A 27,107-nucleotide genomic window follows, 5' to 3' on the forward strand; every position below is an offset into this window, starting at 1 on the left:
ATAACAGTGCATCTATACAATTTTATAGGTTTCAAATCATTTAGAGGAGTCGATGATGATAAGAATAGTAACGTCAATAATTGTGTTTGAAAATTGCAGTTATTGACAACGTATCATCCAAAAATTATTATTTATCATTTCTCATGTCCTGACATCTTGAAATGTCTTCTAATGTATTTATTAGCATTGTAATTTAATATAATGGTAGAATTTTATAATATTGTGATGTACACTGCATACAAATAAAACAGCATTAATTATTATAAATACAATGTTTGGGAAAGTGGTATATTTTGTCAGAAGTGACAGAGGTGCGAGACTCACATCACAGTCACGGATGGCATCCATGGCAAGCAGATCGTTGCCGTGGCGAAGTTGGAACTTGACCATTTCAGCTGCAGCTCGTAGGTAGGAGAGCTCCTGCTCCTGAGCCTCACTCACCTCCTTAATCAGGTCCTTGAGGAGAAGAGCATATTTACTCATCCTCTGAATGGGCTTTAGCAGGTAAGAGGCCAAGTCCATCTTATCCTCTAGCTCCAGCTGCTTATGCTAAAGAAAACGAGACACAGAGGGGAAAGTATTAGATCCACACAAACATGTTAAAACACTGATCTGTTGATGTTTGTGCAGTGATCCAATCACTCACCCTAAAAAAACTGTTGCCATGGCTGGCCAGCAGTGCATCAGATTTGGGTTTATTCTTGCTGTATAAGGCATATAATCCAAACTGGTCTTGCTGCAAATTTATAGGAAAAAGCATTATCACTAGAGAGGTTCACAAAGCAAAACTTTAACAGTCAGGAGGTTCCAGCGGGTCAGAACTCTGATTATACTTCTGTCTAATAACAACTTAATGCCTGTTATAGTTTGGGTAGCTCAAAAAGAACAAATGTTAGAACAGTAAGCCTGAGTTTTAGGGGTTAAACCTAATAACATAGGAACATCCAGACCTCTGATTAGACCGGGCTAGATTTACCTACCACCTACCTGACGAACTTTAATAAAAATCCCCCATTGTGAAATATATACCTTTCATTAAGTGGTTCACCAGTCCAGCATTTCAAACCCTGCGGAACAACCTGTCACTCCACATTGGTCAGGAAATATCGAATGGAGTGGAATAGCTGTTCATTTTTAGTTTTATTTGGAAGTAATTTTAAGTGATACGGTGCAAACTGCTTTATAATATGTTTTATGTTCATTTGACACATGCAGAGAAGCTTTTGCTGTGCCAGGAATGTGTCAGGTAATTTTAGACTCTCAGATGAAGGCTCTGCTGTAGGTCGAGAGGGTCTCCCCACTGGACATCATTAAACACCCATTCTCTCACTCAAGTACAGCATTCATTTCAAACCATAGTCCTTAGAGCTAGAGCTTTGATATGACCGCAAATATGATGGACGGAATACAGGAGAGGCTACACTGCAGCTACGCTCACTAAGAATTCCAGGCCCTAATTCATGTGGCTTACCTTCATTTCCACTCAAAGATAAAAAGAGAAACATGGAAAATCTCAGTGTATTTTTAAAGTCGTTCTCTGTTATGGACTGTATAGAATATCTATAAAATATCCTTTACCTAACTGGAAGTAGCTTGTTTGGCAGCAAGATTCAGATTTTTGGCTCCTTAAAGACCTGTATTTTGTTAGCAAATGACTTTAGACAGAACACTTATTGGTAATGTATGTAAACTACTACAAATAAAGGTGTCCTGGTTTAGCTGAATTAATGGCCACCTTCATGAAGAAAGGCTATTATAATTTAGATAAAAATGTCAAATTTTTTATTACAGTGACCGTTTTCTCTGTAGTATTTTCCAAACACATTAGAACCAAGGGGGATAAATATAAACAGAACAGAGCTTTCCAGTTTTTGCTCATTTTGGAGCAGTCTTGTGCTGACACTGTATTCATAGTGCTGCAGGTGTTCTTACGTGGCGCAGGAAGCAGTGACTGACACGCAGTGGGTGGTTACAGCAGCTCTCCAGCTCCTTGAGAAAGTACTGGCTGTGGAAGTCCACCAGTTTCTCCAGGTTTCCGAAGATGACACTGCGCTTGCCACGTAGGTCCTGAGGCAGGTCGACTCGCTCCATCTCAGGGAAGTAATGATCGATGATGTAGCGAAGTGACCTCACATACTCGCGCTCTGTCGTCACCATCTCGTCTACAATGTGCCTCAGTTTACTGAAAGAGAGGGAAATTCCTTGAATGATGTACAATGCTTAACTCAGACAAGTGTCAGTCAGTCTGTATTAAGGTAAAGAAGCAGTTTAAAACAACAAAATTCTTCTCTTCTCCAGAATGTTGCTGATAAGCCAAGACACACTCAGTGTTCAAAGTCTGGGTGCTTAGTTCTGCCAGCATCATCTTAAAACTTTAATTGATTGATTGACTGACTGACTGAAGATCAATTTGTGAGGATTTAGACATGCAGCTTGCTGATGTATACTATTCATTCATTCATTATCTGTAAGCGCTTATCAAGTTCAGGGTTGCGGTGGGTCCAGAGCCTACCTGGAATCATTGGACGCAAGGCGGGAATACACCCTGGAGGGGGCGCCAGTCACAGGGCAACACACACTCTCTCACCTACGGACACTTTTAAGTCGCCAATCCACCTACCAACGTGTGTTTTTGGCCCGTGGGAGGAAACCGGAGGAAACCCATGTGGACACAGGGAGAACACACCAACTCCTCACAGGCAGTCACCTGGAGCGGGAATCAAACCCACAACCTCCAGGTCCCTGCAGCTATGTGACTGTGACACTACCTGCTGCACCACCGTGCCGCCCTGTTGTATACTAATCTTCCTTTATTAGGAACCTATATTAGACTTGTAGCTCCAGACCTCCAGTATCAAACATGCGTTGGCTGATCAACTACATTTAGGGCAAGGGGAAAATGGTGTAAATCACTTTCAGTTGCATCGCAGGATGTGCAAATTAAATCAAACATATTGTACATGTTTTTGCTGAATGGCACAAAAGAAACCTCACATTGTTTTCATTTTCCATGACTATTATAGAAGTGAAATCTGACAAAATATAGTTCATTACCAGTGTATTAAACTACGTAATTTCCCACTCCAAATCACTTTTTTAAATGTCACAGCTCTCACTTGCTTTGTGTTTTTTATGTTGAAACCAACTGTGCAGGATTAGAGCTTAGTTTACTATTATAACTTTTCTTTTTAGTCAAAGACGATGCAAATTTGTCCCCTTCTAAAACACCCCAATCATTCTAGAATTATTCATATTTTGCAAATAAATACTCATATTCATACTACATTAATATACTACAATAAACAGCAATTTAATTGTTCCTTTCCAAAATTGTGCAGCCTTACAATAAACTGACAAGCTGTGTACATTTCTCCCTGTTTAGGACTGGCCGAAACTGAAAGAGCTGTCTTCAGTCTGTCTTTTCGGCATGAGTGACACACCAGTAAAAACACTTGAAAACACTGCTGTGTAGGCTGAGTAATGATTCATACTCACACAAACTGAGACTGGAATTACTAGCAAGGAGTGGTAGTCAAAACAAACTGTGTGTGGATTTCTGTGTGAATGTGTATCTCTGTGTGGAAATATGTTAATTTCTACTGGGTGTGATGTTAGTGTATTGCGTTAGGCGATTACCAGCTCATATCTACAGAAAGTGGTATCTTCTGCATCTTTTAGAGCAGAGAAAATCAATAATTTAAAATCAATAATAGTGTACATGCATACAACAACTTCAGTACTGTAGCACTTCCAGTAAAACTGAACAAATCTCTGAGAACGTCTAATGATCTTAGATCTTGTACCAATACAATTCTGAATATTCAGTGTAGTTTGGAGTAAATGTTGAAGCAGAGTAACAATAAAGTTATTTTAGATTATATTCATTACTTATCAAACACTTGGACAACATGAGTGACCCACCACATATTTAACAGAGAAAAGTAAATGAAAAGCTGAAATGGCTGCTACTTAGAGGCCTGCAGGGTTAATATTTTTCCAAAAGGACTTCAGCTTTTACACAAAAGGCACTCAATATTCAGACTGATATGGCTCATGTTTTTTTTTTTATTGTTAGCCTTGAATCCTGCAAAAGATTTAACCTCTAGGCCTATATACTCCATTATGGCCTTCCCCTTTTCCCTACCTCCCTTTTCTTTGCTAATAAATGGCTGAAATGTCTTAGCCTTATTTCTGTGGTGTGTAAAGCAGCGGAAGACAAATGCAGCACTTCAAAGTCCCTTCTTACAGCTCTCATCTGTGAGAGTCATCAGAAGCTGTGTTTTTTTCTCAGGAGGGTTAACAGGGGGCAGGGGGCCCTCTCTGGAAAACACATCACCGCCTGATAGAGGGGGCTGGATAGTGTGGAAAAGACATGCACACAAACAGAGCTTATAGATCCTCACATGCTTATGAGGTACTTGCACACATGACTGGCCTCTGCAAACAGCTGCTCAGCATGAGGCACTGTGTATTTTAGCCAGAAAAGGGGTAGATACATCTGCGTGTGTGTGTGTGTGTGTGAGAGTGTGTGAGCGTGTGTTTTGTCAAGGTGACAGTTGGCAGCACCTGTCTATGTGAGAGAAGGAAAAATAACTAGGCCTGTTTGTGTGTGTTGGCCATGTTGTCTTCCTCACTGAAGATAAAGTGTTTATTTAGGCATTGGACTGCTGGAACCCTCAACTGGTTATGCACCCTCAACAATAGCTGCTGGACAAACCTTTCTTTTTATTGAGGCCAGCCATTTTTCTAAGGCCTGAGAACTAGCTAGATCATGTCACACTGCAACACAGGATATTTCCACCATTGGGTTTGTTCTTCTGGTTTTACATGCCACCGAATGCAATAGAATATGACACCTGCAACACTCAAAGAAGTTGTGACACTTGCAAAACAAGTGGGAAATGTTGTTACAGGATTTTTGGAAGGTTCCACATTTAGTTCCCGTGGCCCAAGGTCATCTGAAATGGACTGAAAGACGTCCACATTTTGGGAAAAACAGATGTCGGCTTCTATGTGCCAAAGATGAAAAACATCCAGACTGTTACCAGGCTTACACTGGTATTTTGCTACCATCAAGACACATCACAGGGACTCCATGTCTATTTCAGCAGGACAATGTCAGGCTTCGTTCTGCACAACAGTGTAGACCGAGAGTGAGTGCGCTTGACTGGACTGTCTGCGTCGCAGATCTATTTCCTATTGGAAATATATGGTGCATCATATAGAGGAGAATCAGACAACATACAAAACTCAACTTGCAATATTGCAACGATTATTATCTTCAATTCTCCATTCCAATTTAATTCCAAAAACACACGTTGTTAGGTGGATTGGCCATGCTAAAGTAGGTGTGACTTAATGTGTGAGTGTGTGGTGCCCTGCAAACATCCAGGATATGTCCTTGCATTGTGCCCATTTATATACAGGGGGTTCTCAACTTACGACGTTGATCCGTTCCTACGTCGCATCGTAAACCGATTTTCGGTGTAAGTCGGAACATACGTACTGTACGTAAATAACATATTGTAAGCACTTATCCTATCCTAACACCTATCCTAACACAGTAAATATAAAAAAACACCTCGGTCCCGAGCCACGTAACCGTGTATTCTTCCGCCGCACACACCAAACACGAAGTTCGCGTTACAACGTTTACGACTCAAAACCACTTAAGTCGAAACAAAGCTTTATACAGTAAATGGGAGATGTGTCGTAACCACGAAACATCGTAACTCGGGACTGACCTGAGGACCTCCTGTATATATAAGAATTAAGTTTGTCACTGAGCACACTGAAAAACTCTTCTTTGTCCTTTTGTCTCTTGAAGGTTGAGTGACTTAACAAAGGACTGTTTTTATTTCACTTTAGAGTGTTCCAGCTTTTCTAGACATGGGGTTTGTAGTTGTCATATAGAGAAATGTGTTTTATATATATATATATATATATATATATATAAATAAATTTTTTTGTGCAACAAAACACAAATCTTCCCAGGGGTTGAATAACAGATTTCTGGTTTCTTCTTATTTTTTCCACATCCTGGTTTGGTAAATGGAACGCTACTCCCAGGTGCAAACATCAATATTGCAAACATTAATATGTTTATTTCAGAAAGGAAAACTACAAATGCATATAGATATATGAGCTCCTACCTGCCCTTGGCACGTGGCTCTGGAACAGGGCTCCCATTGCGATGTGTATCAACTGATGCCCAGCCATGAGCTGGGGTCAGCCGTGGGCTATAGGGCCTGTCTGCCACCTCAGTGCTGCTGACCTCCAGTCCTTTGATGAAGACGCCAGTGTTTCCCCTGTGGCATGGCTCGCTTAATGTTCGCTGACATGTGCCATATCGTGATCCCACCTCACTACCTGCAGCATCAAAGCTCTGAGTCTTACGCAAAACTCTCCGGTTCACTTCCGCAACAGAGGAAAGACTAGGGCTGTGGGAAGAGGGTGAGGTGTGAGAGGACTCCTCTGAAGAGGTGCTGCGTGTTAGTCGATGGGAGCTGAGGGGAGTTCTCTGTGGGATTCTGTGTTCTACGTTATAAGGACTTCCTGAGGAGGTCCTGATTGAGTCTTTAGTGTCCAAGCGGTTGCCGACTGGACTGCATGGGGTAGAGGAAGCGGTGCTGGATTGAAAGGATAGTCTTTCACGAGCCCAGCTACTGCTAAAAGCTTTCCTGCAGGAAAAGGACAAGCTGCTGCTGCGCTCCTGAGTCTTGGCACATCCTTCCGAGTGCCTGCGTGGGGTGCCGGTCACTGACCTGGTTTCACTCTGCTCGCTGGACATGGTGCGGCGGGCACGCAGAGCCGCTTCCAGCTTCTTCTCAAACATTTGCTTTGTCTCCTGGCATTTTGACCAGGCAAACTTCCATTGCTTGAGGCCCTGTTCGCTCTTCAGCTCCCCAGCCAGGTCCTTCATCTCCTGGAAGCGTTCGTCTGGTAGGGGAGGGTGCTGGCTGCGGTAGGCTTCCAGGCAGGCAATCACACTCTGGCACTTCTCAGGCATGCCGCAGTCCTCCATAGTAACACAAGCCAAGCGCCTCATACCTTCCAGAGCCCACTCATAAGCCTGGGAAAAACACAGAAAAGAATATCAACTAAAATGAATGGGAGGTAGGGTGGGGAGTGGCTGTAATAATAGAGTTTTTTGCACTGCAAGGTACCTACTCAGCTCGGCTATACTTTTTCCACTAGGTAAATCTGGTACCTGGTACTTGCAACCAGTACTTTTTTGGTATTTGTTCACATGCAGTTCCAAGTGCACAAAATATGGACTAAAGGTTACATGTAAACCTTGCAGAGCACTGATTGGCCAGAGAGACTTGTCAGTCATGATGAAGTGTAGACCTCCAACACAAACTATCCATCTATAAAATCGCCAAAATACAGCAGCGATTACATCTGTATTTATCTGACTCTCAACGACAACTTGTAAAATTATGCCACGGCCTTTTGAAAAGGATCAAATGCTCCTTGGATTGGTGGCTCCAGTGAAAGGCAGACATGCAAAAAGGAATGAAAAGAAAAACTCTGTGAGAACTGGGGCGTGAAGCCCAAATGTTAATACACAACATGGTTAGCCCACAGTTCCTGTTACAAACCGGCTTTTGCAACATCACTGACTACATTTTGCTGTGCTAACGGGAAAGCGACCAGGGACCAGGGCTGAAAAGCCTGTTGAGGAGTGCTGAATTAGTCAAGTCAGGTAGGTACCATGCAACGGAAAAGCACCAGTTGACTGTATTCTAAAACGTAAGTCCAGCAAAGCTTGATTACAACATGTCAACTTTAATTATCTGGTCAGATTAATCACGTGTATATAATATTTATTTATTAACTGCATTTATGCATATAAACAAAAACAAACTAGATCTAGAATTATATATATATATATGTGTGTGTGTGTGTGTGTGTGTATGTATGTGTGTGTTATTTAATGGTTTTTAAAATGAAAAACACTGATTACAAACAGTATCTTTTCCCGTCACTTTCCTGGGCCTTTCAGGGCAGACATAAGCTGTTTTCCAGTTATGAACTCTGAACTGTGAATGTTTTAAAGGATTATTTTCAGGCTGTGTGAGCAACAGTTGATTCACAGTGCAGATCTATTCCGAAATTTTTAAAGAAAGTTTTTATTCACTGTGATATAAATTGAAGTGATATGACACAACAAAGGGAATTAAAAAAAGAACATTTTAAGTGAATAATCAAATAACGTTAAATAGATCAGTAGAGATATTCAAATAAAAGTATCTGCCAAAAAGTGGATGCAAAGGGAGCTTGGAAACCACATTCTGTGTGGCATACCGCTGCAGCCTGAGGCAAGGATGAGACGAGACGAAAGCACAACAGCTGTTAGTTAAGAGACAAGTGGAAAAAGGGTCTGAAAGGTAATTCTCTTTTCTGCTAAGGGAATCTGTATGTGGTTGTGTCTAAAGAAATCCCTGTGAGAAAGAGAAAACAGAAGAATGAATGAGTGAGATGAGGAGAGAAAGAAGGAAAGAGACCCTTGCAAACTTCTTTGATGTAAAATAAAGGGGCATTTATAGAGGACCTGGGAGGTCTAGGCAATAAGGCTTTAACACATCAGCTGCCGAAGAGCTAATGGATTTAAGAACTGTGAAACAGCAGTCTGCAGCTAAGACACAGCTTCCCTTAATCACTATACCACCGCCAGTTTCACAATTATGCATCCTCAAACAGCCTCTCTGTCTCACTTTCTATCACTTCCATGCTGCGTTTCACATGGTCTATCACTCCTAAAACTTGGTTCTCTCTCTATCCTGTTATATACTCCTATAACAAACTGATGATTGTGTTACGGAGGATAAAGACCGATCAAACATTCACTCAGGGCCTTTTGATGCAACAAAGCTCTGACAGACTCCTGAGAGAGAGAGAGAGAGAGTGAGAGAGAGAGAGAGAGAGAAAGAGAGTGTGTGTGTGTGTGTGTGGCCAGGGCGACATTGTAACCACATACCAACAGTTTTACCCCTCAGCACCCAGATACTAAAGTCAAACAACAGACCAGAGGTCAGTTCAAAAATAACAATACACTCTGCTAATGGTTGGCACAATGAAAGAGAGAGAGAGAGAGAGAGAGCGCTGGGTGGGGGCTAATCAATGGCTATTATTCACAAACACTTTTTAATGGTTCAAAAAAGCATATCTTTCTGGGGGAAAATGTACTCTTTGTACCTCAGTGTCATTGTTTAAACACATTTCACAAAACAGTTATGTTTTTAAGAAACAAGAATAACAGAGCCATTCAAAGCCGTAAGGATCTCCATTAGATCCTGCAGTAAAAAAAAAGCACCAACGGCTTGTAGTGACAAAGCCTTTTGGAGGCAAAAAGGTCACAGCCTCTTGGCAAACTGTCTTTCATGGTTTCTCCTAATCTAACACATAGCACTTCCCCATTGGAGAACTCAAATTAAACACTTTATATCAATGCGGCAATTCACTCTCTTTCTCCTTTCGTCTATTTGATGCGTGTACTGCCATGAACAGGCTGAAGATGACATCATAGTTGAGAGCGCTTAAGGCCCTTTGAAGTGTGAATGGTGTGTGCGAGCAGTGTGTGTGTGTGTGTGTGTGTGTGTAGTATTTGATTGCTCAGAGCTGAAGAAGGCACCTCTAAAGGCCTCACTATTCAACGAGGCACAAAAGGGGGAGGGAGGTAGAGGGGGGTGTGGGGTGGAGAATCTCCAAGTCTTTGTATGCATGCAGAAATGAAGCTCCTGCAGTGTTAAGGGGCTGAGGACATTTTAACACTCAAAAGAAATCTTCTTTATTATTTCCTTAAAAATGAAAGAAAAGACGGAAAAGGAGAAAAAAAGAAGGGAGAGAATTTCAGGACAACAGCCAATCCCTGATCTCATGCTCAAGTAATGCCAAGAATGTGTTTTTCTCAAAGTGAATGTGTGTGAGTGTAATGAGTGTTTTCAAACTGGGCATTATGCTTACACACCATTTGAAGTTTTGGAATTTTTCCAGGAGTTAAGTTACTAACATACTGTGACTTGACAGCTTAAGAAAGTTGTTTTATAAAGAAAAGAAGTCCAGTAGAGTTCTTTGCATGCATACCATTAAAAATCTCAGTGTATCTTCATGGCTCTTCAACAGCTCCAGCAGGAGGTCACTTTTCATCTAAATATCACACTCAGCATAATCACCATTGTACTGTAGCTGGATTATTAAGTGTGAATGAAAGAAGAAGTGACAGAGTGAAATAGATGTGCAGATGTGATGGTACAATTAGCACAGTGGGTATACCAGGGATTAAAAAGATCTTTGAAAATAGGCTTTGTTTTGTAAGTCACGAGAAAAGTGCAACAACATTAGAATCATGTTTGTATCTGCCTATAATTGCAAAAAAAAAAAACAATATATGACCAAAATGTTTTGATTAAATGCATTTCTTGGGAAAGAAGAATCTTTAGGTGTCACTAGCCTAAAAAAAGTTGTAATTCATTAATTTTACTGCATTATTATCATCCATTCATTCATTCATTATCTGTAACCGCTTATGCAGTTCAGGGTCACGGTGGGTCCAGGTGGGAATACACCCTGGAGGGGGCGCCAATCCTTCACAGGGCAACACAGACACACACAGTCACTCACACACTATCACCTACGGACACTTTTGAGTCACCAATCCACCTACCAACGTGTGTTTTTGGACTGTGGGAGGAAACCGGAGCAACCGGAGGACACCCACGCGGACACAGGGAGAACACACCAACTCCTCACAGACAGTCACCCGGAACGGGAATCGAACCCGCTCCCCCGAACGGTCACAGTTTCTACATGTTATACACATTTAAGTTGTTAGCACCAGCCTGACATGTACATAAGAGGTATGTGAAGATACATACATCAGGTTTGGAAAATACTGCATTTATTAATAACGTTTAGATTTTTGAAATCTGTAGAGAACATTAGGAAACACTAATACTCATGGGATTATTTCAAACAAACGACATATTTAAGAGATATGATTACAAATTCATATATTTGGGGTATAGTAAAGCTTTTGTCCTTATTAATGTTTATACTTGTTGTTAAATTGATCACAGATTCTGATTATACGATATTCATTAAGACAAAGTTTTAGTTATTTATATCTAAAGTCATGATTGAATACAAGGAGTCATGGCTGTTTGAATAAACAAGTTAAATCTCAACCTATATTCTCGAGGAGTCAATACTAGAACAGAATATTTAAAATGAAAAACAAAAACAAAAAAGATGCCCCTCTTTATATGTGATTATTTAAAAAAAATTGGGAAATCTTCATTCCTTCACATTGTAAAGGTCAAATAACACTATGTCAGACACCATCTGGCATCAGACAACACAGACTAAAGGAATGCTAATGAAAAACACTGCAAAATCAGTCCCTGAAACAGAAATGATAATCAGAGATAGGGACTATGTCTGCACCTGTATGATAAGTAGCTTCTGGTGCATTTGACTCTTTCAGGCAGATTTTTCAGATTATGAAGGCCTCTAATTTATCAGCTGACATAAACAGCAGAGCCAATCCATCAATTTGTATTCAATATTGTTGTGTGATTGATGGGGTCAGGGGGGGGTTGTGTGATTGAGGGGGCTCTGTCGCGCTGCTGCATTCTATGGAGTGAGGTGCCAAACAACACGTGTCGACTATTAAATAATTATATATATGTTTTTCTGTATTTCTCAGAGCATTGGCCTGGTGTGTACATTTGTGAGTGTGTAAAGTGGTGTTTTTTAGTTATTTTTAGTTAATTTCAAAACAGGAGAATTAAAACCTAAAAAAATCTTGATTCACACCCGCACAAATGTAAACACCAGGCCATGACAGATTTCTCCTCTGTCTTAGAGTTGCTAAGCAGTGTGTGCATTAGTGTAATTATATTGCTCATAAAAGGGGAGTCCAGCATGGGCAGCAGCTGTTCAATAGAAAAAAAGACATGAACCCTGAAAGCCCCCTGGGCCCTAAGTGTGTGGCTCGTGTTTTTGCATGCTTTGTTTGCTACTGACAGTTCAGAGAGAGTGGGAGCAATAGAGAGTGAGAGAGAGACAGAGAGTGAGTGAGGGAATGAAGCATCTCACTGCATCTTTGAGTTCTCAAGATCCCAAAAATACTGCAGGCATTAGAAGCTTCAGTTCCACCTGCCTGCATAAGAGCTTGCAAGTGAATCTGACTCGAACTGTCCCTCTGTCTGTCTCTCATTACAGCTATACAAGTGATGCAGAAAATTAATCTGGTGGTAAAGTGTGTCTGAACTTCTTTTTCGCTACTAGGAGGGGAAACAAACACAACGTGTCACTCACATGTTACTTTATTGGCTGTAGACAGCTTTTCCACAGAGTCCATATTCAATTCCTTCCCCATGGTGCAACTCACAGGTTACATTTAAACTAGCTTTTAGTCCCTTAATCAGTTGTTGTCTTTTTACTGCATGTAAACATTCCATGTGTCAATATATCCATTTAGTTAATGCAAGCAACTTCTATGACTGAACTTTGAAGTTGCAGTAATATCACACCAGCAGATTTCCTTAAAGGCTAAGCACCACTTAATGGACCTCCATGAATATTTCACATTATTTTAGTTACTGACATATATAAGTATGAATTAAAATGAAAATAGCATGCTTCATTTGCTTTAAAACTGACAATTTTATTAAATTGACGGAAAAACATGAGCTCGCTACGGAAATTCTTGAACGCAACTATGACGTCACTTGTGGACAACAGCTGAACAACGCCCCGGCTAGCTAAATAACAAACATTATTCATGACAATAGCCTAGCAATAAGCTAAACTCAAATTTAGAGGTACCATTATTCTTGTAAATGTGATCGAAGTCGAACTCGAATTCATTCAAAAATATAAAACTTTGTAATGCAGTCAATTTTCTGGATATTTTGGGATTGTTGGGCCATTTGTTCACAGATGTCCCACTGTACATTGAATGATTGCAGCCAAAAACAACACACCTTTTCCTCATTTTGCATTAAATTAAGTGCAACTTCTAGAGTTGTTGTCCACCATCTACGTCACATGCAAGACGCCTATTAGAGTTTCCGAACACCGTTGGGGGGTGGACAATCTGTCTTTTAAACCGTATTCCTTGAATTAATAATAAATAACATGTTTTCTATCAATAAACACAAGTTAGGAACTCAAATTCCACTGTATTTATTTGTTTGATACTTTCATATAGCTGGTGCTTAGCCTTTAAATAATTGAAAGCAAGAGTCCTAAAGAAATGGCAGCTGTAATGTAATGTAAAGTCAAAAGATGGACACAATAATTAGTGAAAAGGAAAAAAGGTGTTGAGATATTCCTGAAACAAATCTCTAAGGTGCTTTCAACTGTAAATTAATGAAAAGGAGTGTGGGCTTAGACATTTGCACAGTACTATACAAATACACTGTAAAATAACTGCCTGTGTGTGGTTACGGCTTTTTGCAAATATGTGATTTGCCAGCACAGTGTGAGTGACCCTGGGGCACTGTGTCACAGGGTGTGGTGTGTTTCTAAGTAAGTGTGTGTGTGTGTGTGTGTGTGTGTGTGTTTGAGAGAGAGAGAGAGAGAGAGAGAGAGAGAGAGAGAGAGAGAGAGAGAGAGATCGTAATTTGAGTGTGTTGGGCCTGGGGTGGGGGGAGGTCTGGGAAAGTAAAGTCTGCAGAGCGAGCCAATCAGGTCACATCAGAGACATAGAAGCATGAGTAATCACACTGAATCACAGTACTGATCAGTGTAATGCCTACTCAACCATCTCACACACACAAACACAAATACACACAGCAATATTCCAGGTCAACCTCACACATAAACCCCCTAAGGAAATAAATATCAACATCTTGATGGAAAAGACAGCACCCCCAAATCTGACACAGGCCCTTTGTTCGCTTTGTTTACACTTTCACTCTGTCTACACTTCACTGACATGAGAGAAGCGGAGGGGGCATACACAAGACAATAACCGGAAACCCTCAAATGTTAGAGTCTCTACCTGTCTACCTATGTCTTGATCAACACATACCTTGTGTCACCAAATCCAAACCTATTCTTGTTTGTGGCACATAAACATAAGTCAATCAATTTACAACACATGCTTTTTATATTTTCAGCCAAATAAAGTGGTCCAGAGGCAAGGCATCATTAGGAGTACAGATGGGTTTGGCTTGTCTAACTGTGGGCTGTACATTCAGCATGTTTCACAGGTGGCTCATTAGTGAAAGGTGAAGTGAAAGCATGCTTCAGTGATCAGTCAGCATGTCATTAACAAGCTGAGCACTAAAAACAGTTGTTTTTTTTTCACTCAAGTCTTTTCTTTCCCCTCTTGCCCTGAGTGCCACAGCAAAGAGCACGGTGAGCTGCTGGGTCACACACATTTGTTTCCCCCTCTGTTTCTTGTCATTTAACGACCATGGAGGTCTGTTTGTGTAGCCACAGGTGTCCATCCCATGGTCCTGCTACTGCTGAGCCATGTACACATGTCTTCAGAGACAAATGAACACGCACACAAACACACAAATGAGAAGAGAAAGCTGCACTCAGTTACTACAATAGACTGACAGGCCTAATTAAACAAGCATGGGATTGGTTTTGTGCTCATGTGGCTGTCCCACCATACTCGCTTAGTGATTTTAGGGGAGTAGAGAATTTGATGCGAGGGTGTTGTGATGGTGGGGGGCAGTGCAGTTGCTTTGGTTTTGGGGGTCTCTGCCCTCACACAGCAGCCCTGAGGGGGGATGACATGCCTTGGGATCAGTGAAGCACTATGATGAGAGGACATGTTCACTCCTGCGTAAAGGTTAGAGAGGACCAATGAATTAAAAAACGGCAATCACTTTCCTAAAGAGAAAAGCTACAATTAATAATGTTTTTATAGTGTTACACAGAGAAGAGAGTTATCTCAATGTTCTTCAGTGTTCTGATAAAATTTGCCAGTACTTAAGTACTGTACCATAAAATCACTATCAATTTCAGCATGTGCAATCAGAGAAATCTGAGATACCATGATATTATCACTATAATTATTTGTGAGAAATACTTCATGTTCGGTGTAATTATATTTTTTATGATAGTACAATTTATGTACAAGAGATACTCCATTTGTTGATGTTTGTAATTCAGAATAATCTGCTCTTTACATATTTAAATGCAATATTTTTGTAAATTTCGGCAGGACAGTGACAGCCATTAGCAAATAAATATTTTACTAGAACTACTACTAACACATACACAGACAGACACATACACACACAAAGAGCTGTTGGTTAATGATAGTTCCTTCCAGGAGGAATTTAGTCATATCATACAGCTGCTTTACAAATTATTCCTGCATAGCTCTCACAGTCCATCTCTCACAGTCAGACTAGTCTATTCAAACACAATATTAAAACAGACTCTCAAACTGCTTCATTCATTCATTCATTCATTATCTATAACCACTTATCCACTTCAGGCTTGCGGTGGGTCCAGAGACTACCTGGAATCATTGGGCGCAAGGCAGGAATACACCCTGGAGGGGGTGCCAGTCCTTCACAGGGCAACACACACATTCAGTCACACCTATGGAGACTTTTGAGTCGCCAATCCACCTACCAATGTGTGTTTTTGGACTGTGGGAGGAAACCGGAGCACCCGGAGGAAACCACCTACCAATGTGTGTTTTTGGACTGTGGGAGGAAACCGGAGCACCCGGAGGAAACCCACGCGGACAACACACCGACTTCTTACAGGCAGTCACCCGGAGCAGGAATCGAACCCACAACCTCCAGGTCCCTGGAGCTGTGCAACTGCGACACTACCTGCTGCGCCACCGTGTCACCCTAAACTGCTTCAATGCACTGCTAAACATCCTGTACAACACCTGGTTAGTCTAAAGCCTGCATACTCTACATCTCCAAAGCTGTCATGATTTCCTTAGGGAAAATTGTATAATAAGATGCAAAATGATGTAAGAAGGATTATAAACCAGAACTGATTTCATGCTTTGTCGCTATCAGTTCAAGCTTTAGCTTCCAGGGCTTCCTGCAGAATCTAACAATATCCTGTCCTGATAACTTATATTTCTATTACTGCAGAACAGTTGTAAAGTAATCCACATTCTGTATTCTGTATCTCACCAACACTGCAGGCATTTACAGTGAGACAATGGTAAGTGTAAAGCTAGACAAGACAGACTTTTGACCAAGGTTATGTCAAGCAATGGCATAAAAAACAAATCCAAACATGAGCTGCTTTACAGGGGGATTTTCTCATGGAAAGAATATACACCTCCAGACTCACACTACAACTCATGGCCACATCAAACCCATTCATTTTCAGGGAATGAGGGCAGGAGGCAAAATGAAAGAGAGGGAGGGGTAGAGAGAGGATTAACTGGGAGAGAGTTAGTCAACTATCCTTGGATACCCACGGAGCTCCATTCAAAACAGTTCCGCCAAGATTTCAATTAACCACTCAGTGCATGCACGCGGACACACACAAGCAGCATGCATGGCACCATTTAGAATACACAGATATCTGTGGTCTGATAAGAAAATCAAAATAATAAATAAAAATAAAACAACCACTAAAATCAGTAAGTCATCACTACCAAAAACCTAACACTCTCAATTATCACAAAACGTGTTTATTTGTACCGGGTGGTGCATATGCTTATTTGTTTTGTATTTACCAATGTATTAAAATATCTGCTGATGGATATGCTTGGAGTTCTACAGTTTTGCTACTTTGTGCTAGTGTTGTACAAAATGTTTTGATTGGATTGTTCTCTTCAGCTTGTCTTAAATGTATCAACAGAAGCATTAGACAATATTACAAATGATAATCAGACAGAATATTCTAGAGACAGAATTTACCATTTTTTAAATGTATTTTCAAGCAGCTATTTCAAACTTAGCTCAAAATATATACATATTTTTAACAGGAACTGCGTTAGAGATTAACCCTAAACCAACATTATTAAAATTACTTGTATTTTCATCTATTATTATGATCATAAATACTATCGGCACTATTAAGTACAAATGTTTATGCACTAGCCTAGACCTGTGGTCCTACCTCCTCATGGCTATATCCATTTTCCTGTTCATGTAAACCACTGCTAGTCCCAGGAGCAGAGCAGGGTGCAGCGGCAGTCATTATTTTCTCTCTCTCTATGTGTTTCTCCCTCTCTTTCTCTCAGAGTGACGGGCTCGGGAAGAGAGAAGGACACTGGCGCCCACTCCCCTCCTTTCTCCACCTCCATGCTATTCACAGGCAAATGCTAGTCTAAATACCAGATGGGCCTTCCCCAGCAACTGAGAGAGAGAGAGAGAGAGAGAGAGAGAGAGAGAGAGAAGAATGGGGGGATGGGGGGGAAGTTGTCTGTTGTCGGCACTACAAAGCCCCTTAAGGAGCGGGAGGGAGGGAAAAAGAGAAAGGGGAGGGAGATTTGTAGGAGGAGAGCAAAACTTGGCAAAAGGGCACTACCTGGCCCCTGTGAACCCTCATGTGTCATATTAATGACAGAAAGTTCCGGAAGAGTAAATAATAATCCACACTGGAGCCTAAGGAGACCTGTTGCTTATTTCAGCACATACACAGACGTGCACTACCTTGTCACTTCACTAATGAGTGTTAAGCCATAAATGATCAATAACACTCAAATGTGTGTAAGGTAGATGCTCTGTTATATATTTGTTGTGGGATTTTTCATCTGGAGGTAGTGGAGAGGTGGAAAGGTGAAATATGAAATAGTTGTTTATTCTTGGTCTGATAAATTCTGAATAGAATTGCACAGTGACCTTCTCAACAGTATATAATCCTTTCTGCTTATGTATATTCATTCATTCATTATCTGTAAGCGCTTATCCAGTTGAGGGTCACGGTGTGTCTAGAGCCTACCTGGAATCATTGGGCGCAAGGCGGAAATACACCCTAAAGGGGGCGCCAGTCCTTTACAGGGCAACACACACACATTCACTCACACCTACGGACAATTCTGAGTCGCCAATCCACCTACCAACGTGTGTTTTTGGACTGTGGGAGGAAACCGGAGCACCCGGAGGAAACCCACGCGGACACAGGGAGAACACACCAACTCCTCACAGACACTCACCTAGAGCAGGACTCGAACCCACAACCTCCAGGTCCCTGGAGCTGTGTGACTGCGACACCTACCTGCTGCGACACCCACTTGCTGCGCCACTTATGTATATTGATGCTAAGAAATGTACCTTAACAAAGCTTTGCCAGCTGAATTTAAATATAAAAACTTGTATTGAGAAAGAAGACTGTTGTAATATATATTATTCACACCTATTTCCAATTAATAGTTTGATTAATAAATGATTAAATGTGGTATTTTTTAACATACCTAGGTTATTTTTTAATTACAGGAATACAATTGTTTCCCAAAAAAAGCAAGACTGGTGTGTTGTTTTTACTGTCACAGTATCTCCGCACCACATTTCTGTATTCAGTTTATTTATGTATAAAAAAAAAATAAAAGACATCAAATCAAGGTGAAACACTGAATCAGACTTTCTAAAAAAATACAAATCAAAGCATTGGGATTTCAGAGGTTTGCAAACCTAGTTACTGGCTGTGTAAATGTGTGTGTTCTCTGAATGGATGAAAGAAATGAATGAATGAAAAGCTTGGCCACACTCTTGGCCTGGTTTTGGCTGTGCTGGTGTGTCAGTGGGAAGCCACTCTGGCATTGAGATGCAAATACACAATAATGGTGTGGAGGATGTGAGCCACAGAGGAACAGAAGGCTGGTGGAGAGAGACCTCAGAGATGCTGGGTATCAATAACATGATCAATAGCACGCCGCTCACAGACTGCTGCACACGCGCATGAGCGGCTCTCATATCAATATCAGCACAAAATCACTCATCAGCAATAACCATATGGTGGAGTAGAACTGTGTCATTAATGCCATAAACCCTGTTAGTCTGAGAGGGGATAAACATCATCATCACTTTAGAAGCTCTGGCACTGATACATTAAATCTCTAACAATCTAACAAAGTGCGAAGTAAGACTTGTATAGGAAATGCGGTCATGTAACATTTTGATTGACATGTACTTCATGAATGAGTTAAAACAAAAAGGTAAAACTTTTACAAAAGTATTTTTTTAAAGTCATCAATCTTTTCTCAGTTGGATTTTAACAATTAACTTTATGTTTCCAGTTCCTTGTTTAATGTTATTTTAGAATTTTGGTGACAGCATCTATACTGCTTTGCCACTGGTTTATAACTCTCATTTTTGAGCTTCAGCATTTCATTTAGTCAAAAAATTATATTAAAACAAAATATCTTGGGGGTCTACATTCCTCAAGTTACTGAATCATGTACCATTTCAGGTCTAGTTACTAATAAACAGAAAGTAAATGTGGGTAAGCTTTGAGTAAAGTCATGTCAATGAATGCCAGAACAGCTGACCATTCATTCTTTACAGGTCTGAACAATGTGGAAGTGCCATTTCCTCTCTTTATCTCTCTCTCTCTTTCTGGGTGTTCTGTGTGTGTGTGCACGTGCATTAGGCTAATGCTAGGCTAACTGCATGGTAAAAGCCCAACCCTGCCGAACTTAAGTGGGAACTGCTGCTCTTCTTTGTTAATGTGCTCCTATTAACACGTATCAGTAATTCTGTCTTTCTGTCCCTCATTCTCCCCATCCTTACTCTCTCCCCCTCTTATCTGGGTCTGCTCATCCTGTCACTCTCCCTTTGTCCTTCCATCAAACCACAGAGACAAATCATCTCAGTGGTTCTCCTCAGTCTGTACTCAAGCATGCACCCACCATCTGGACAGGGATGACCCCCTCCTAAAACCACACATACACAAACCTTACCCACTTACCCCAATGCCTGACGCCCTTGGCGACATCACAGGACAATGTATCACCTAATTCCCAAAAAATAAATAAACCTCACAAGGAGGTTCTTGTGATGCTGTCACTCTGCTGTCACTTTGACCATTGATTATGGTTGATGTTTTGCACTGGTGCCTGCAGGGCAGTGATATAGGAGTGTCAATACTGTATCTCCTAATGCGCATCAGTGGGCTTTTGCAAGGTTGACTGAGGCCAGACAAAGTTGATTAACAAGATATGACAGCTTTTGTCCAATGCATTTTAGATGTGTTAGAATCCAAAGCTTTAACAATATTACATTTATTTACTGTTTTTATTACACCTCATTCCTTAGTTACCTTAGTTAACAGACACATATAAACTCTACAGTTCCAGTTCTGTACATATAAAGATTAACCTAACAAAGATCTGCTAGTACTGACCACGCCAGTGAAGGCTGAAATGGGGAGGCAAACTCCAACATGTTTTTGGGCAGGAGCTCAGGTAAGTGCATGAAGCTGAACCCCCTATTGGAGGTGTAGGTGGGACTGAGTTTGTCCAAATGACTGTCTGTGAGGAGTTTGGTGTGTTCTCCCCGTGTCCACGTGGGTGTCCTCCGGGTGCTCCGGTTTCCTCCCACAGTCCAAAAACACACGTTGGTAGGTGGATTGGCGATTCAAAAGTGTGTGTAACAGTAACAGTTAGCTGTTTATCGGGAGCCAGAGCGCCGGATATTAGTGGCAACCTTAGACTGTTAGCTAATAGGAGATATTCGAGGGTAGTCATTCATGTAGGGGCCAATGATATTCGTCTGCGGCAGTCTGAGGTAACTAAGGGTAATATTACAGAGGTGATTAAACTGGCCCAGACGATGTCCGATGCCGTAATCTGCTCTGGCCCCATACCAATGCGGCGTGGCGACGAAGCTTACAGCAGACTTTGGGCGTTAAACTGCTGGATGTCCAAGTGGTGTTCCGAAAATCAAGTGGGCTTTATAGACAATTGGTTACGTTTTGAGGGCAAGCCTGGTCTTATAGGTAGGGATGGTATCCACCCCACGCGGGAGGGTGCTGCCTTACTTTCTTGCAGTATAGCACATAGTCTTTTAGTTAGTCAGCAGAGTAGTGTAGATAGCTGCTGACAATCCAGAGCCGGGACCAGGCCGCAGACAGACAGGCTAAACCGACCGTCTGCGAACTGTCTTGAGGCGTCACCCAGGTTCAACTGTATTGAGACTGTGTCTTTCCCCCGAACTAAATATAAAAGTAGAAAAACAAAATCAGCCTGTTTCAGCAACCTAATCAATATTAAATCATACACAACACCTAGCAGCAACACCTCAGAACTAAAATTTGGGTTACTCAACATAAGATCACTAAACTTAAAAGCACTCATCGTAAATGATATTATAAGTGATCATAAATTCAATGTTTTCTGTCTCACGGAAACGTGGGTTAAACCAAATGAATATTTAGCACTAAATGAAGCCACCCCCCTAGGCTATAATTATGCACATAGCCCAAGAATATCAGGCAAAGGAGGTGGAGTATGTGTAATTTACCAAAATACCCTAGAAATTAGTCTTAAACAATGTGACACCTTCTCTTCTTTTGAGGTTCTCTCCACTATTATTACAAATCCGGTCACAAAAAAGGACGCATTTTTATTATGCAACATTTACAGACCACCAGGGCCTTACTTAGAATTTCTGAAAGAATTCAGCGATTTTGCTACAAACCTAGCGGTGTGCAATCATAAAGTTATAATTGTAGGAGATTTCAATATCCATTTTGAGAAGGAAAATGACCCACTAAAAAAGGCATTTACCTCAATCTTAGACTCTATTGGTATTACTCAAAATATAACAGGGCCTACACACTACTGCAGCCACACTTTAGACTTAGTTCTGACACTAGGTCTTAACATTGACAAAATTAATATCTTACCGCAATCCTCAGCAATCTCCGATCATTACTTAATTTCATATGAGCTACGTTTTATCCATAATATATGTAAGAACCTCGCTATTCTACAAGGCGTATAATAAAACCATCTACCGTCCTACAATTTATAGAAAACCTACCAGAACTATCGACCCCAGTTCCAACTCCATCAGACCCAATGGACCTAGATGTACTAACTGATTACCTAGAAAATACCTGTCGATCTACTTTAGAAAAGGTAGCACCACTTAAACATAAAAGTATAAGACAGAAAAAGCTCGCACCATGGTATAACGATAAGACCCGTACTTTAAAACAAACATTACGAAAACTAGAGCGGAAATGGCGATCAACCAAGCTTGAAGTGTTCCATTCTGCCTGGAAGGACAGCCTTATAGAGTATAGAAATGCCCTCACTAAAGCTCGCTCAGCATATCTGGCCTCGCTGATCTCCAATAATAAAAATAATCCGAGAGCACTGTTTAGTGTGTTTTCTAGAATTACAAAAAATCAAGCAGGTTCTGAACAACTAATTCCAGCAACTCTCACCAGTAAAGATTTTATGGACTTTTTTAATAATAAAATTGAGAATATTAGACAACAAACTCTAGCCACAGGATCAAATCCATCCTGGCTGCCACCTGATGTGAATGAAATAAAACATAATATAACTGCAAAAGAAAGACTTGAAACCTTTTACCCACTCCCACAATTAGAACTAGAGAAGATTATCACCTCCGCAAACTGTACAACTTGCACACTTGATGCAATTCCCACACAGTTGCTCAAAGAAGTACTACCAGCTATTATTGATCCTCTTTTAACTATAGTAAACTCATCGCTTAGTCTGGGCCATGTACCCAAAGCTTTTAAACTAGCAGTTATTAAACCTATGATCAAGAAACCAAATCTTGATGCTAGTACACTGTCTAATTACAGGCCTATTTCTAATTTGCCATTTCTGTCTAAGATCTTAGAAAGAGCTGTGGCCCAACAACTTAGTTCATATCTACATAAGAATCATATATATGAAAAATTCCAATCTGGATTCAGGCAACATCATAGTACAGAGACAGCTCTAGTCAAGATAACAAATGATCTTCTTCTTGCCTCTGATCAAGGCCACGTATCCCTGTTGGTGCTTCTTGACCTAAGCGCAGCCTTCGATACAATAGACCACAATATTCTCATAGAAAGGTTAGAAAACATGGTTGGAATCACAGGGACAGCCCTATTATGGTTCAAATCTTACTTAACCGAACGTTATCAATTCGTAAAAGTAAACAATCTAAATTCAAATTATTCTAAAGTAAGATTTGGAATTCCACAAGGCTCTATTTTAGGACCATTATTATTTACATTATACATGTTACCGCTAGGCACAGTTATAAGAAACCATGACATTAACTTTCACTGTTACGCAGACGACACACAATTGTATATTTCAGCCAAGCCCGATGACAAACACAGATTAAAGAAAATAGAGGACTGTGTAAAAGACGTGAAAGGCTGGATGTTGCGTAACTTCCTCCTTCTAAACAGCAACAAAACAGAGGTCCTGCTTTTGGGTCCAAAAGTGACAAGAAATAAATTATCAGATTTAATTTTAAATCTAGCTAACTTTCCAGTTAAACCTGGTTCAGCAGCAAAAAATCTTGGTGTCATAATTGACCCGGATTTATCATTTGATCAACACATAGGTAGTATCACTAGGACAGCTTTTTTATATCTTCGCAATATTGCTAAGATTAGAAATGCCTTATCCCTCCAGCACGCAGAAACATTAGTACATGCCTTTATTACTTCAAGGCTTGACTACTGTAACGCACTACTGTCAGGATGCACCAGCAGCAATTTAAGAAAACTTCAACTAGTTCAAAATGCTGCAGCTAGGGTCCTCACTAAAACTAGAAAATTTGAACATATCAGCCCAGTTTTATCATCACTTCATTGGCTGCCTGTTAAATTCCGCATTGACTACAAAATTTTGTTATTAACATATAAAGCTCTACATGGGCTTGCTCCTGAATATCTTCAAGATACAATTTCCTATTATGAGCCTCCACGTTCACTCAGATCACAGAATACTGGATTTTTAATTGTTCCCAGAATTCAGAAGGCCTCAGCTGGGGGAAGAGCCTTTTCTTATAAAGCCCCCCAACTCTGGAATGATCTTCCAGAAAATGTTCGGGACTCAGACACAGTCGCAATCTTCAAATGTAGGCTAAAAACTCATTTGTTTAGTTTATCTTTTGGTAGCTAATGCTCCCCCATAGATAAAGGCGGCAGATCCAGGGGGTCCATGGACACAGGGAATTATAGTAAACTGAGACGCTGGTGCTGTCGTCCCGCCGCTTCTCGCGATCACTCAGGTTTGTTGACGGTGGAGCGGAGGGATGCCAGTGTTTCAGGATGCTCCCGTGTCTGTGTGTCCTCCTGGTTCTCTCCTTTTAGTTAATGCTGTCATAGTCAGATCTGCCGGAGTCATTAGCCACACTCTGGAAATTTTCATATTTTCTACTTTACAAACACAAAACAGTTCAAAACTAATTCCATCCCTTTACATCTTTCCGAGTAAACAACTGCCCACCTGTCTGTCTGGACACTGATGGATGACTGTCGAGATCCTCCTCCACGCTTCAGACCAGCTGCCCACGCTCCAGCAACCACCAAGTGCCTTGAAGCTGTCCCTACACTGAAGTTCTCATGGACTACTAACTATCATCACCAGTAGATTGACCAGAGGAGGATGGGTCACCCCTTGTGAGCCTTGGTTCCTCCCAAGGTTTCTTCCTCAGCTGGGGGAGTTTTTCCTTGCCACTGTCGCCCCTGGCTTGCTCACTTGAGGGTTTTACATTTGTCTTTACATTTCATGTCAAATCTTGTCTTACTGGAATTCTGTGAAGCTGCTTTGTGACAACATCAGTTGTGAAAAGCGCTATATAAATAAATTTGATTTGATTTGATTTGTGTGTTTGTGTGTGTGTTGCCCTGTGAAGGACTGGCACCCCCTCCAGGGTGTGTTCCCACCTTGCGCCCAATGATTCCAGGTAGGCTCTGGACCCACCGCGACCCTGAACAGGATAAGCGGTTACAGATAATGAATGAATTTGGAGGGTCTATACAGGGCTAAGGGCAGGCATTTGGACATGGTCCTACTCCCAAAATGTTGTTATTACATTTAGATTGCAAATAATTATGCATTACTTAATTTATTACTTATGTATTATTGAAATTGCCTGGCTAAGGCTTATGAAAATAAAGTTACAATTACACAGTAATGTGAGAAAGGAGAAGTGCTCTACAAAATAGATCAACATGAAAGTTATTTTCTCCTCTAAATACATTTCTCCATCCTCTTAAGCACTGTGCCAACTTAGTGAATGTATGGCCCAGGCCACTAAGCTAAAGCTGCTCAGCTGTCATCTTTCACATTGTTTATGGTGACTATGAACCTCAGCCATGGTTTCATCTGCCCAGTCCAGCCTGGTCACTAGGCAGCCAACTCAAACAGCCACATTCTATCTTTGGGCTGGGCCCACATGTCATCGGAGACAAATTAAGAACCGAGTTACTAGACTTAGTGACTCCACACATACATATACAGTTGTATGTAAAGGTTTGTTCTCCCTGTTTAAGATATTATGTTGATTCTAAGTGAAAATATTTACACATCCTCCACAGGGAATTAATCTAAAAATATTAAATATATCATAACTATTTTCACAATAATTTGTGTTGTATTTCAGCAAATTTCTCACTTTGACAATCAACAAAACCTGCATTAACTCCAAAGGCAACTAAACGTCTGCATAAGACGTGAAAAAAAACCCTAATTTACATAAGCATGTTTATTGATATTCGTCTATGTCTAATGCATTTGTGATCTGAATGTTATCTGAATATCAGCTTCTCATGCAAAAAGTAAAAGAGAAGGTGCCACAAGTGTCACCCTGCTGAGCAAATCCTCACAGAATTAGCATGCCTAAGCCTTCTCATTTAACACTTGAAAACAAAGCCTTGGCTTTATTTGCCTGTGGCACTTGAAAAAAGCACAGAGCCACCAGTTCTAAATACAAACTGACATAGGAAACAGACAGAACTACATAAAGATTTATTAAACAGAGACTTTTTGTGTCAGCCCTGTATATATGTTGGGTCAATATTCCAACAGATGGCAGGAAAGCGCTGGACGAGTTAACAGGGATAGATTTTGAATGAGAATACGAGAGAGATGATTATGCTAATAGTAAAATCTCCAGTGGTTAAGGCATCAAGGCCAGCTGTCAAGCCAAGCCATCAAATAGACTAAAGGGAGTCACAGAACAACATACAGAAAATAGACACATCTATATAAAGGCTTTAAAGGCAATGTCCAAGATTGTGATTGCTGTTCTTTTTGATTTGTTTATGTTCAGAAGCTCAGGATCTTTTAAGATGGAAATGTACGTTAAAGACAAAAACAACCTGTTTGGAAGTTTAACTTGTTTGTAAATGTTTATACAAACTCTTTGAATTACAACAGAAACCCATTTGTAGCTTGAGTTTTGTAGCACTTTTGGTCAATGTTTATTTTCATGCAGTTAGTGCTCTCCCAAATTTAGAGTCCATTCCAACGTAAGTATTCTGAACCAGCAAAAAGTCAGTATTACCCAACTAGAGTGCAAGAATAAAGCAATATCCTGATCTCTTTTCAAGGTTTTTAACGTCTGAAGATCTCTCACTCAGAGACAGAAATCCTGGCCCTGTTTTTTTTTTTTTTTTTTTTTTACATGTTTACTGACACTAGGGTTTCATAAACTCATTTGCACAGTTTCCAATGTGCAAACACACTGCAGAGCTAGAAAATGGTGTGGAAAGTCTTTTTTGAATGAAAAAAGACATCACTTGTAAAATAAATTAAAAAAAAAATGTTACTGCACTCCAAACGCAATAACATCCAACCAAAACATCTGATAGCAATTTTCACCCAGTGATTAACACCGCACACAACTTACCATTGTGCAGCTGAAATATTTAAGATGCATTTTACCAGAAGATACAAACACTCTACACACAGCACGCCGAAAGAACAAAAACAAAGCAGATACACACAAATCTAGTAAATATATACACATATCCACAAATTATATAGAAAGCAGTCACATCTTCAAAAGCAGCGTTTTTCTGCAAAGAAATTAATAGTAATCCCTTGCTCTTCACCATACAATATCACTGCATCTCCCTTTTCAAAGCATCTGTGCTTTGCTGGACTCACATCAAAACAATATTCAGGTGCAAATATAAGGGTTCTTCAACTGCTGGCC

At 40.6% G+C, this 27,107-nt stretch overlaps 1 protein-coding gene across 2 annotated transcripts in view; it reads right to left on the reverse strand.

The window, feature by feature from the left end:
* Nucleotides 1-27,107, reverse strand: part of LOC136676594 (rho guanine nucleotide exchange factor 40-like) — a 72,709-nt gene that overhangs the window by 5,117 nt on the left and 40,485 nt on the right. For both annotated transcript variants that reach the window (XM_066653697.1, XM_066653696.1), the window contains exons 14-17: nt 6,153-7,072; nt 1,933-2,182; nt 647-736; nt 325-549 (exon numbers count right to left, since the gene is read on the reverse strand). In XM_066653697.1, the coding sequence (XP_066509794.1) occupies nt 325-549; nt 647-736; nt 1,933-2,182; nt 6,153-7,072 (1,485 nt within the window). The remainder of the gene's footprint in view (nt 1-324; nt 550-646; nt 737-1,932; nt 2,183-6,152; nt 7,073-27,107) is intronic.

Source organism: Hoplias malabaricus, chromosome X2, assembly GCF_029633855.1.
Source record: "Hoplias malabaricus isolate fHopMal1 chromosome X2, fHopMal1.hap1, whole genome shotgun sequence".
Classification (NCBI taxonomy): domain Eukaryota; kingdom Metazoa; phylum Chordata; class Actinopteri; order Characiformes; family Erythrinidae; genus Hoplias; species Hoplias malabaricus.